General features: G+C 39.1%; 1 protein-coding gene across 3 annotated transcripts in view; it reads right to left on the bottom strand.

Annotated features, from left to right (window-relative positions):
- Nucleotides 1-13,493, bottom strand: part of SPAST (spastin) — a 232,165-nt gene that overhangs the window by 160,328 nt on the left and 58,344 nt on the right. For all 3 annotated transcript variants that reach the window (XM_033936524.1, XM_033936523.1, XM_033936525.1), the window contains one exon: nucleotides 1,331-1,515. In XM_033936524.1, the coding sequence (XP_033792415.1) occupies nucleotides 1,331-1,515 (185 nt within the window). The remainder of the gene's footprint in view (nucleotides 1-1,330; nucleotides 1,516-13,493) is intronic.

Below are 13,493 nucleotides of genomic sequence, written 5' to 3' on the forward strand. Positions count from 1 at the left end.
CAGGGACCAGGCTGCCTGGCAACTTGCACATTCACACCTTTGCTTCTTGGGTATCGGAGTCTTCAAAGTCCCTGTGCTCCCGGCACTGTGTGTCAAGGAAGAGTGATGCCAATGCTTCTTGGGCTTCCCTCCAACGCTCAGCATCATGGTCCTTCAATGCTGACTGGTCTCAGGGCTGACAGCACCTGATGTCGAATGAGGAAGAGACCCCCTTGATGCCAATGCACTCCCAGTGTTATCCGATGCCTAGGCAGCCATCAACATCCATGCTTCCAATGCCGACATTGATGGACTGGCCTTTGAAGAGCCAAACAGCTACTCATGTTGAACCTGCCAAGCCCTGAGTTCTGATCTGCATTATGAAACAGAGAGAACACTCATTAGGGTCATGGTTAAGTTCAAGGTGCCCAATGCCCAATACCAAGATAACTCAATTACAATGGGTATATCTCTTGAAGCCACTGAGGATCATCTTAGCCATCGCAAAAAGAATCACAGCCAAATTAAACTCCTCAATGATGAGCTGAAAAAGGGGGTATTGCTCAGGCCCCAAAACAGGCCTAGCAGTAGAAAAAAAAAGTAAAAAACATTTAAAAATGCTGCAAAACTCAAGGAAATACCAGGAGAGAATATTTAGAAAAAAGTACCCAAAAAGACAGACAAAATAATGAACAAACCCAATAGGAAGGCACCAATAAGCATGCAACTAGAGAGACAAAACCGTGCGCCCGTCTGCTCTGCAGATAAAACATGACTGAGGGAACTCTGCTCACAAGTTGGGCAGGAAGGCATGGTACAGTGCTGACAGAAATTGCTACATACTTATAGATAGCTAGCACTATGCCACACTCCATTGGATGATGTCACTCAACTGTGAAAATAGAAGGCCTGTTTGTCTGCAGAGAAAATTAAATAATATAGCATAAAATAAATGTTTTATAAGTTGGAGGAGTTAACCTGATTTTTGTCCAGTAACAGCTGAACAGTTCCCTGGGACATCCAGTTCCCCTCTCTAACAGTTAAATATAATATGTATTAGGAGACAGGAATAGTACAGCCAGATTAGTCAGTCACCTTTTTCATTTTTGCAATTTTATTTGTCTGTATTTGTGCTATTTTATTTTAATGATTATTAGTAGACCTGAGTGTAAAATGGCTAGTGTACATATTTAATATTCTGACTAAAGAGTTCTGTTCCTTCTTTGGTTATGATTTGCTACAGAGCTATTTCCAATTGAAGTTTCACATTTTGCATATAATTTGAAATAATATTAAAAAAAATCATCCCATCCTGTTAAAATTAGCAGTGCCATGCATTCTAATGACATACCTTTTGACTCATGGAAGGGGAAGCTGCTTGCTTGGCTATAGGAATATTAGACAGCCCACTGCAGCTTGGTGTCCTCTGGTGGCCCACAAGGCCTGTAGATCCTGTTTTCATAGTAGGTTTTGAACGAGGAATAGAATTACTTGGTTGAGTTAATGGGTCCCTCTTTTTTGGAACAGCTCCACTTTCTGAAAATTAAATAAAAAGAGAGAGGTAAGTAGGTAGTATTTTCAGAAAAATGCCCATAAATATCTTAGACTTCAACTAATTTGGAATCTTCTTACATCAAAAAGAAAATTTAAAGGAAATATCATTTAAATATGTTTCTTTTGGGGAGAAATGCTTATTAATTTAAGCTCCAAATTGGAATACATGAATGTTTTTTTATTCCCCTTCCAAAATAACAGCAGTCTTAATAAACTGAAATGTTTATAGCATTTGGCATTGTAAAGTTTAATTTTTTTCAATATATAACAAGTATGTAATATTGTACCTTCAGTTTGGTGTTATGGCCCCTTGAATAGTCAATTTATAAATTGAAGACTTTCAGGAGAAATTGCTGAGAGATCACCCTACTCAGATCAATAATTGGTCTGGAAAAGGTACATAGATGATATCTTCATTTGGAAAGGTGATATTCTCTGGTGATATCTAAAATCGATTATTGTAATTCCCTATTTAAAGGAATTGCTTTACAAGAAATAAAACGACTACAAATTATTCAGAATGCATCAATCAAATTAATAACTAAATCCAAAAAGTTTGATCATGTAACACCACTCCTTAAAAAGGCTCACTGGCTTCCTGTTATGCATAGAATCACTCATAAATTATGTACAATTATTTTAAAAACTTTATATAATAAGACCCCAGCATTTTTATTTAGATTACTTATCCCTTATTCTGCAAAGAGAACCTTGAGATCTACCGAACAAAATCTTTTATCTATTCCCTCTCTAAAAATAATCAATACAAGGAGACAATTTATCTTCTCTTGTACGGCACCGCAGACATGGAACGCCCTCCCTATGTTTTTAAGGGAGGAGAAAGAGTTTGTAAAATTTAAAAACGAGTTAAAAACTTTCCTTTTTAGAGATGCATTTGCAAGTTAATCTTTTATCTTATTGTTTTGTTTATTTTATTCCCCTTAAATGTCTTATTACCCTTTTGTATTTTCCTTTGATGTCTCTTCTTTACTTTACAAATTGTATTTCATCCCTCCTTACCTTGTGTTTAACAATGTTAATTTTAGTATAATAAGTTTATTTATTAATTGTATGGACTGTTTTGTTACCTAATCTATGTAACTTTTTAAATGTACACCGCTTAGAAACTTTGTTTAAGGCGGTTAATCAAGCCAAATAATAAACTTGAAACTTGTAACTAGAGTACGATGAGAAAGAGATTGCATTTTCAGACATTCTAATTAAGAATGAAGAATGCAAATTGAAAACCCGTAGCTAAATAAAGCCTACTGATGTTAATAAACTATTACAATTTGATAGCTGCCGATTAAGACGACTACGGACAGATCTGATTTTGTTAAATAGGCTATCAAAATGAAAGGAAGGTTCTCTGAAGAAAAGATATCCAAGGAGTTACAAAGAAGGCGGCTTAAAAATGCAATAAGTATGAACTTGTAAGCAAGAATGATAAGGAAGCATAATAGGATAATTTACACAACTGAATTTAATCAACTAGCTAAAGAAATTGTACATGTTCTGAAGAATCATTGGCACACAGTGCTTTTCTAACAAAAACCTCAAGTACAAGTACTTGAAGGATCTACTTCTGCATTTTATAGTAAGAAGAATATATGCACACCACTTATGACATTATCCTTGTGGTTTGTAATGTTAGTATCGTCACTATATACAGAATCCACAAGGGGCGTCTCATCATAAAAAATTTGTCTAACTGTAAATCTGAAAAGTGATTGATGGCACTGAGATGCTCAATCAAATGAAAGATCTTGGTAAAACCATTAGTGGAATACTCCATTAAGTTCAACCACAGCTTCAACCAGTACAGATTCTTGGTTCTCAATAAAACATCCATCTCCATCCCTTGGGGAGATGGGGAGGGAAAGAGTCAGACACTATATTGCTGAAGATAGAACAGAGAATTATATTTCACTTTAAAACCATCAATCCAAGTGGACTAAATTTAGATTTGGATCTTATTGCATTTATGTGATCTGTACTGAAAAAGGTCCATATTATTTATGCACTTGCTGCTCAAATATATTCCTTTAAAACATTTTTTGAGATGTTTCACAAGATCCACTTTAATGGTCAAACACTCCATTGTTTTTATTGTTCTGGTCTTATATAATTGATGGCAGTGCATGGCTAGAATGACCTCCCATGGTAGGTTAGGTTGTGAAGACTGAAACTGCTAGAATTCAAGAATGTGCAGGAAAAAACAGAGGAACACGAGATAGAAAAAGGATGAAATTAATTAAAGCAAAATTTAAATGACTTCAAAACTGTAGTGATCTTTGACAGCAGATTTGGAGTTTGAGAAGACCAATGTTGAACAGACATCTAGAGGCAGATTCTATAAACAGGCGATTTAGGTGGTGGTAGGTATCCTACTGCTGCCTGGCAGCCAACTGGGACACATGTTTAAAAAAAACAAACAAACAACAAAACTCTGAGGCAGGCCACTTACACTGTAGGCTTTTGTCACGTGGGCAGGGAGATGTCTAGGGACACTTAAGCTCGCCTAAGTCTGGGCGTTGGCTTGCCCAGAAATGGCCTTGGGTGAGCTTAAGCAGCCCTAGGCATCTCCCTAGGACCGCAACAGACACCTGAAATGTACATTTCAAATAGACGTGGCCACTGAGCTGATCGTGGAAAGGGCACCCCCAATCAGCTGAGCTGGCAGGCTTCCCCAAAGCTGCAACTTCAGAGAGGCCTGCCAGCTCAGCTGATCGGGAGAAAAATACCCCTGCTGCGATCAGCAGAGTGGCTGCAGCAGGGGTCCCCCAACACATACCAAGAAATCAGCATGAGGGATACCACTCCCTCCTGGCGCCGATCCCCCCTCCAAAGCGGCAACACCCCTCTCCCCCTTCTCTGAAGCAACCTGGAAGAAGGGATTCCCACGCCTTCCTGCTGCCAACACCCCGAATCCTCAACACCCTGCAAACCATAACTCCCCAGACAACCCCCAAAACCTACAAACCTCCACCCTGCACCCTTAAGTTGACCCTGATACCCTCCACCCACCCCCACACTTCTTAGAAGAAAGTCTGGCCAGCAGGCCTGCCACTCCAAAATGGCAGGCCTTCCCCTTCCCAGTGCATTCTGGGATTCACCAGAGAGGGACCTAAGGCTCCTCCCATAAGAGTGACCTTACGCATTTGGTCTTAGGCCACTCCCAGTGCATCCTAGAATGTACCGGGAAGAAGGTCAAAGACTACGATTGTGGTGATGTACTAGTATTCAGTGACTTAATAATAGTATGTAACTCTTGAGTTGAAGGAATTTTAAATGAGCCCATGCAAATGGAAGGAAATATAGCTGACAGTAAAACAGAGAGACATTTTTTTAGATATATCAGTGATAGGAAGAAATGCAAAAGTGGCATTGTGAGATTCGAAGGTGAAAAGGAGAAAAATGTAGAAGCTGATAAAGGCTGAAATGCTTAACATATATTTCTGTTCTGTGTTCACAGCTGAAGCAAAGGGAGCGGGATTGCAGAAGACAAACGCAAATCGGGATGGAGGCATGATAGAACCTGATTGATTTTCAGTGAGTTGTGTTTGTGACAAAGCAATGGAGCCAGATGGTGTACATCTGAGGGTGCTGAAGGAACTTAAGGAAGTTCTGGTAGCTCCACTTACTGACCTTTTTACTGACCTTTTCAATGATTCTCTAGAGCAATGGTTCCCAAACCTGTTCTGGGGGACCCCCAGCCAGTCAGGCTTTCAAGATATCTCTAATGAATATGCATGAGAGAGATTTGCATACCTGTCACTTCCATTATATGCAAATCTCTCTTATGCATATTCATTAGGGATATCTTGAAAACCTGACTGGCTGGGGGGTCCCCCAGGACAGGTTTGGGAACCACTGCTCTAGAGTCAGGAGTGGTATCAGAGGACTGGAAAAGGGCGGATGTGGTTCCTCTCCTTGTTTAAAAGCAGATTGAAAACCCCTTTTTGATATAGCCTTCAATCCTTAACCCTACTCCTCTACCCTCCAACCCAGCCAGCTGATTAACCGTTCCCCTTAACTATATCCATGGCGTCCTGGTTGTCTGTCTTGGCTGTTTAGATTGTAAGCTCTTTCGAACCGGGATTGTATTCTTCTTCTTTATGACTTCCTTTCCTTGCCAAATTAATAGAAAAAGTTGTTTTTAATCATATAACTAACTTTATAGAAAAAACTCACATACTACATCCCAATCAGACAGGCTTTAGATGAAATCATTCAACTGAACATTCCATGATAGGACTCGCAACTAATATACAGTACCATTTAGATCACCATAAATCTGTTCTTCTGGTTTCACTTGATTTATCTGCGGCATTTGATACCATAGACCATCATCTACTTATCAAAAAGATTATCTTCAATTGGCATTTCCGACCAAGTATTAAATTGGTTTTAATCATACTTTCAAGAACATTCAGCTAAAGTCATCTTTAATAATTCATCATCTAGCAATTTCACTAACTCTTTTTGGATCCCACAAGGTTCAATTCTTTCTCCACTTTTATTTAATATCTTTTTATCACCTCTCCTAACCTTCAGTCAGTCTATTGGATTTTCCTCATTCGCATATGCGGATGACATCCAACTTTTGTACCCTTTAAACTCAGCAGATCCAAAGTAAATAATAATTTAAAACAAATCAGCAAATGGCTTAAGGACAATATGTTGGCCTTAAACACAACAAAATCTTCTGTAATTTTTTTCCCATGGAAAAAAGATCTTAAATTCTCATAGTCATCCCACTAACCAGTCTCACACCAGAGTTGCTCACCTCTCTTTCAAACTTACTTACTCAGATAGAACTCTGGATGCTATCCTACAGACTAAAATTAAACCCTGACAAAACCAAACTCTTCCTAGCCACCCCCAATGACAAAATCAAAGACACCACAATTCAAGTGAAAGGAACGGTTTTCCCCCTCGAACAAACCTTAAAAATATTGGGAGTCACCCTAGACAAACATCTATCCCTAGAAAAACATACTGATATTACAGTCAGGAAATGCATCTCGGTGCTCTGGAAACTCTGCACCATAAAAAAAAAATACTTCGACGACACCTCATTCCGCCTGCTAGTACAATCCTCCATTCTCAGCATCCTAGACTACTGCAATATTATTTACTTGGGCTCCATGAAGAAAACCATCAGGAGACTGAAACTGATCCAGAACACCGCCGTCCGCCTTATATTTGGCTTGAATAAATGGGAACACATCACCCCTTTCTACCACAAACTACATTGGCTGCCATTTGAATCTAGAGTCCTATTCAAGTTTGCGTGCTTCTGCTACAAAACTGTATTTGGTTTATTTCCGAGCTACCTCAACCCTCACTTCAACCTGAATTGTAACAATAAGAACTCTTGCAGAATCCATCTATTCGCCTACCCCTCCCTAAAACTATGCCACCTCAAAAGGTTCCTCGACAAAACCTTCGCCTTCCAGGCGGCCAAACAGAACCCATGGCTAGCCCAAATTGTGCTCGAGGCCCCCACCTACCTCGACTTCAGAAAACTACTCAAAACTCACTTATTCCACAGACAGACCCCCTAATCCCTTTCTTCCACTTCTCTCATCCCATCCACCAATGATCTGAACTCTCCTCTTACTCCTTCTTATTGTTCATTACCAACCTGTTAACTCCAAGGACTTTTATATTCCTTTCATGCTTAACTTAACGACTTTGTTGCTTGTAAACCTGATTAATTGATGTGAACCGCCTAGAACTCCCTGGGTATGGCGGTATACAAAGATAAAGTTATTATTATTATTACAGATACTCCTAAATAACATCCCTCTTCAAATAGTAACTACAACAAAAATATTGGGAGTAACACTAGATCAGGAACTCTCTTATCATAACCAAATTAGTTCAGTAGTTAAAAATTGTTTTTATAAGCTACGTCTCATCAGATCATTATCAAAAATTCTAAAACCTGAAGCTCTCAACATTTTAATCCACTCAATCATCTCTAGGCTAGATTATTGCAATACTTTATACCATGGCATAACCAATAAAGAAATAAGAAGGCTACAGATAATACAAAATACAGCAATAAAAATTATTACAAATTCAAAAAAATATGACCACATTACACCACTTTTACAATCTGCACATTGGCTACCAATCACACATAGAATAACTTAAAATCATACTTTTAACATTTAAAATTCAACAATCACATGCGCCGATATTTTTGGATCGTCTTTTGATACCATATTCTTCATCTAGGGTACTCAGATCAACACAACAACATTTTTTAATTATTCCTTCTCTAAAAATAATAGGGACCAGGAGATCCACTATTTTCTCGGTCATAGCACCCCAGCTTTGGAACAATTTACCACTATATTTACGTAATAAACCTTCTTTAGAAAAATTCAAGCGCTCCTTAAAAAGCTTTCTGTACAAGGACGCTTTCAAAACATAGAAAGCATAACTTATGAAGTACTAAATCTTTAGTCTTTAATGAGTCTTATGAGTAGGTCGCCAAATTATTCTTTATTTTAGTTTATATTCTGGTTACGTGCTCCCACCATATGTGTTCTTCCCTAAATGTTTCTTTTTCTTTCCTTAAAGATTGTAGTTCATCTCCCTTGCCTTTTGTACCAGTTTGTATTAGAACGTAAATAATTTGTTTACAATGTCTTGTTTTGTCCTCCCCATTTTTTTTAATTTTTATTTTTTAAATTGTTATATGCATTGAAGTATATGATATTGCGTTGATAACAAATCTTAATAAACTTGAAACTTGGTATGAAGCAGCAACCTTAAACAAAACAAAACTAGGGTTTAGGAAGATAGAGTTGGATTCTAGACACCAAAAAACCTCAGCAGTACTGTTTGACTGAACTGGCCATCACATTGGGTATCCTGCTCTAGGCAGTAATGAGATATGAGCACATGGACATCGCAGCCTTGCAAATCTCTTTGATGAAGACTGATATCACATGGGCTACCAACACACAAGAACATAAGAATAGCCTTAGTGGGTCAGACCAATGGTCCATCTAGCCCAGTATCCTGTCTTCATGGAGGCCAATCCAAGATACAAGTAGCTGACAAAAACCCAAATAGTAGCAACATTCCATGCCACCGATACAGGGCAAGCAGCATGATCCTGTAGCATGTTATTGACTCTGTAATGTACATATCTCTGTTCTTGAAAACTTTGTGCATGCATCCTTGTAATCCGTTCTGAGCTCCTGGGGAGGACGGGCTATAAAAATGAATGAATGAATGAATAAATAAATATATACTGATCCTAGGCAAATATAGCCTGAGGTGTTTTTTTTTTGTTTGTTTTCTTGGATGTTTTTATTTATTAATTTTTTTTAGAAAAAAGCTGTTTTCTAGGCAGACCGCTGTAAAATATATGTCAAGTATTGTCTTTTGTAAGTTCCACAGCTTTCTTGATCATATCTCTGAAGAGATTTCCACCATTACAAAACATGACTCAGCCAGAGCCCACAGCCATGAAAAGCAACAGGGTGGGTTCTGTTTCAGAAGTACAGTGGTACCTCGGTTTATGAGTGTACTGGTTTGCGAGTGTTTTGCAAGACGAGCAAAACACTCAGCAAACTTTTGTCTCGTAAACCGAGCACTGCCCCGATAAACGAGCACTCAGCAATGGTGCTCTCCCGGCTCCCACCTAAACTGGCCATCCTGAATGAGCATCCGCGCGACTTCTCTCTCCTCTCCTAAGGCAGCCGCTCCCCCGACAACACGCTCACCATGTACAAGGACGTCCTGCATGCTTGTACGTGGTGAGCGTGTTGTCGGGGGAGCGGCTGCCTTAGGAGAGGAGAGAGAAGTCGCGCGCATGCTCATTCAGGATGGCCAGTTTAGATGGGAGTCGGGAGAGCGCTGACGGACGGCAGAGGCATCGCAGAAGCAGGAGGGCAGCCGCATGGGGACCCCGAGGAAGGAAGGCAACACTTTGGAATTGCTGTGCAGCACCCGCAGTCAAGTTCTTACCCCTAGGCCACCATTGGAAACTTCGGTTGTGGAACAAATCTTCAGAGTTTGCATTAAAGCCTATGGGGAACTTTGCTTTGAAAAACGAGCATTTGGATTACGAGCATGACCCTGGAACGGATTATGCTCATAAACCAAGGTACCACTGTATCAGATTTTGCAGACCACATACTTTTCACATGCCTCACTGATCTGCCCCATTTCCCTTGAGAGAGAAATTTTGTGAAAAGAAAGTTGCTTAAATGTAATGAGTGTTCTCTGATGGAAAACGGGGTTTGTTTGGGGTTTTTTTACCATTCACAACATATCTGATTTGTAGAAAAGGAAAGGAGAGAGTAGGAAGTTTTATGTTGCTAAAGAGTAATTAAAAAAGAAAGCCTCTTGCATTACAAACCAGATGTACAATAATGGCGAAAGAAAATAAGAGGGCCAAAGTACTACAAGCACCATCACATAAAAGAGCAGCATAGAACAAGCCAGTACTATACTAAAATCTAATTTTATTAAAAGCAACCTTAGATAGAAATGAAATAGAATAATCCAATACACTTTAAAATATCATCCATATGCCCCACATTTTGGCAGTTAGTGTTGCATCAGGGCAAATTTAAAATGGTTATGGATAGGGATGCCACCTTAATAACAGGTGCCTAGAAGGTAAACAGCCTAAAAATTTCAGAGTTGGTGGGGAAAAAAAGGTAGAAGGACAAGATCTTGGATGTCCACACTAGGTACATAAATACTGCATCATAATATGGGCTCCACTTTCATTCACTGGTCTAAAAAACTATGATGTCCTTGAAGGGGTTATACCCCTGCCTATATAGCTATAATGAAGCTAGTTGGTATATCTCTCATAGTCCATAAGATGCTTTAATACAGCATGAATTCTATCAGCATTTGCAAAATACTGCAACTTCAGCAGGGAAGTCCTGTTCTTCACTGACAATGATACAATGGGTAAGCAATCGTGGCATCATGTACTTAATGTTGTGAAACAATGACTCTTGGTCAAGTTGATCCAATATTTGCAGAAAGGTGTTTGAAGAAAACATTCCAGAGCGACATTCTTGTGGATTTTGAATTCAGAATGTCCAGAACAGAATGAATTGTTTATCTTATATTCAGGGTCAGTGGCTCTGCCAGATTTGGATAAAAAAAGAAATTCACAAGGACCAGGTCATCTGATAACCCAATCAGATCTGAGCTGTAATTCTCTCATGTGTCTTCCTCAGCTTGTAAGACATTTTGTTCATAGCTCTCCATTGCTGTGTCATCTTCTAGTCAGCACTGCCAGCTCTAACACTCAATGACCCACCCTCCATCCAGAGGAAGAAGCAGTTTGCTTTTATCAGGTATAAATACAAGCTCTATAAGAAAAGAAGAACGACCAAGATGATAAAGGGCACGAAACTCCTCTCATATGAGGAAAGACTAAAAAGGTTAGGACTCTTCAGCTTGGAAAAGAGATGGCTGAGGGGAGATATGATTGAAGTCTACAAAATCCTGAGTGGAGTAGAATGGTACACGTGGATTGATTTTTTTACTCCGTCACAAATTAAAAAGACTAGGGGACACTAGATGAAGTTACAGGGAAATACTTTTAAAACCAATAGGAGGAATTTTTTTTCACCCAGAAAATAGTTAAACTCTGGAACGCGTTGCCAAAGGTTGTGGTAAAAGCAGATAGCGTAGCTGGTCTTAAGAAAAGTTTGGACAATTTCCTGGAGGAAAAGTCCATAGTTGGTTATTAAGAAATACATGGGGGAAGCCACTGCTTGCCCTAGATCAGTAGCATAGAATATTGCTAGTCCTTGGGTTTTGACCAGGCACTAGTGATCTGGATTGGCCACCGTGAGAATGGGCTACTGGGCTTGATGGACCATTGATCTGACCCAGTAAGGCTATTCTTATGTTCTTCCACTTTTGAACAGGGCATGTGTGTTTACTCTGATCAGTGGTGACTACAGTAACCTTTAGTGTTGCTTTTTATATATTACATGCATGCACTCTAAAATGACATTACAAGTTGTAATGTTCACTTTAGTGCAGTATATCGTGGCACACTAGTGTGCCACCCAAAATTCCAGGTGTGCCACGAGATGCCAGGGAGGAGAGGCTCTGGCTGACTGCCTTGAAGCGAGAGGCACATCTTGTAGGAAGTCAGCCGGTGCCTCTCTTCCTCCCCCACGCCTCTTCCCTTCCAGCACCCCCTATTGGCGGCTCAGGGCCCCATCTGGAGGGACTTCATGCATGTGCAGACATCGATGTGATGACATCCCTCACATGAATGTCCGCATATTTCCGGATGCCCTCAAGCCGCGGCCACCAGTTTAGTGTGGCGTGGCTTCGCAAAGTTTGCAAGACACTGCTTTAGTGACTATATTGGCTTGTAAATAATTTGCTTATATGTGAGCATTTTGGTAGTAAATTCAGGAGCTTATGACTGACTTCTGCCTAGTGAGAGAGGGATATAAATAATTCCAGAGTGCTCTAATATGTAAGAAGGGATGTTGCTCATCCCTTCTTACACTGTCCCATAAGGGAAAGTGTGTATCTATGTTGCTCTTCATCACATACAGCAAGTTATCAGTATGATATTAGTGCGTAAACATGCTCTCACTTAATATTAACAAATCAAAACTAATGATTTTCTCTTTCAAAGATGGACAGACCCTACAGGCCCCCATAAAACTTGAGTCTCTCCCAATTAAAACTGTGCCCACCTTAAAGCTGTTAGGGGTAACGGTTGGATAGCAAGTTTACTTATCACGTCCACATTAGTACAGTCATTCAGAAATGTTTCCATCAACTTAGAATGATCTGTTCACTTTCCAAACTACTCAAATCCACATCTTTGAATACTCTAATTCACTCACTCGTGATCTCCTTTGTAGATTATTGCAATGCCATCTACAATGGTATAACAAAAAAAGAAATAAGACGCCATCAGATAATACAAAATACAGCGATTAAAATCATCTTCAATGCAAAAAAATATGATCGTGTGTCCCCTCTTCTGTTCAATGCACACTGGCTACCTGTAGAACACAGAATCAGTTACAAAATCCTACTCCTTGCATTTAAAATCCGTAAAAATAACCAGCCCGAGTTTATCGACAGACTTCTTATTCTGTATAACCCATCCAAAACTCTTCTCTCTATGTCTCAGAATCTCCTTACTATACCATCACTAAGGCTAATTAACACCATGAGATCTAACAATTTCGCTATTACAGCACCTATCCTATGGAATTCTATGCCTAATCATCTACGGACAATATCTGTATTAGATTGATTTAAATCTAGCCTAAAAACTTTTTTGTTCCAAGACGCTTTTGGATAAAAACTGCCCTTTTAAGGACAAAACAATCCTCTTTTGATTTTACCCTGCCCATCGTTCTTCTCTTTTATGTTCTTTTTGCAAATATTGTAGTTCTTGCCCATCTCCTTATATTTGGTGTATGTCCGTAAGTCAAGTAATTTGTTGTACTAACATTCCCTAGTATTGTCCATCTTTGTTAATTTTATAATTTGTTTTTATTGTATCTATTCTCTGTATTATTAGTATTGTACACCACCTAGAAGCCTGATTAAGTGGTATAAAATTTTTTTAATAAACTTGAAACTTGTATTAAGGTTTTTGGCTTATAGTTCAGAAGTTGCAAATATCATAAAGAAATGATAGGACGTCATGCAACTTCATCTGACATTCAAAGATAAGAGCTTAGGAATAGCTTTTTGGTTTGTGAAAGAACTTAAGAGATTTTAGGCCCAGCTTCATTATGAGAACATATACCAAGAGAGAAGTCAAGTTCTAGCTTGTCACTTGGTCATTATAAATGCGGTGCATGTATGACTTGTAACACTTTCTTCCAGATAAAGGAATTTACCCTTATTGTGGGAGAAAATATAAAATGGAAATGTTTTACTAACAATCCCCCCCTTTTATGGAGCCACATTAG

This window comes from Geotrypetes seraphini, chromosome 3 (genome assembly GCF_902459505.1).
Source record: "Geotrypetes seraphini chromosome 3, aGeoSer1.1, whole genome shotgun sequence".
NCBI classification, from domain to species: Eukaryota; Metazoa; Chordata; class Amphibia; order Gymnophiona; family Dermophiidae; genus Geotrypetes; species Geotrypetes seraphini.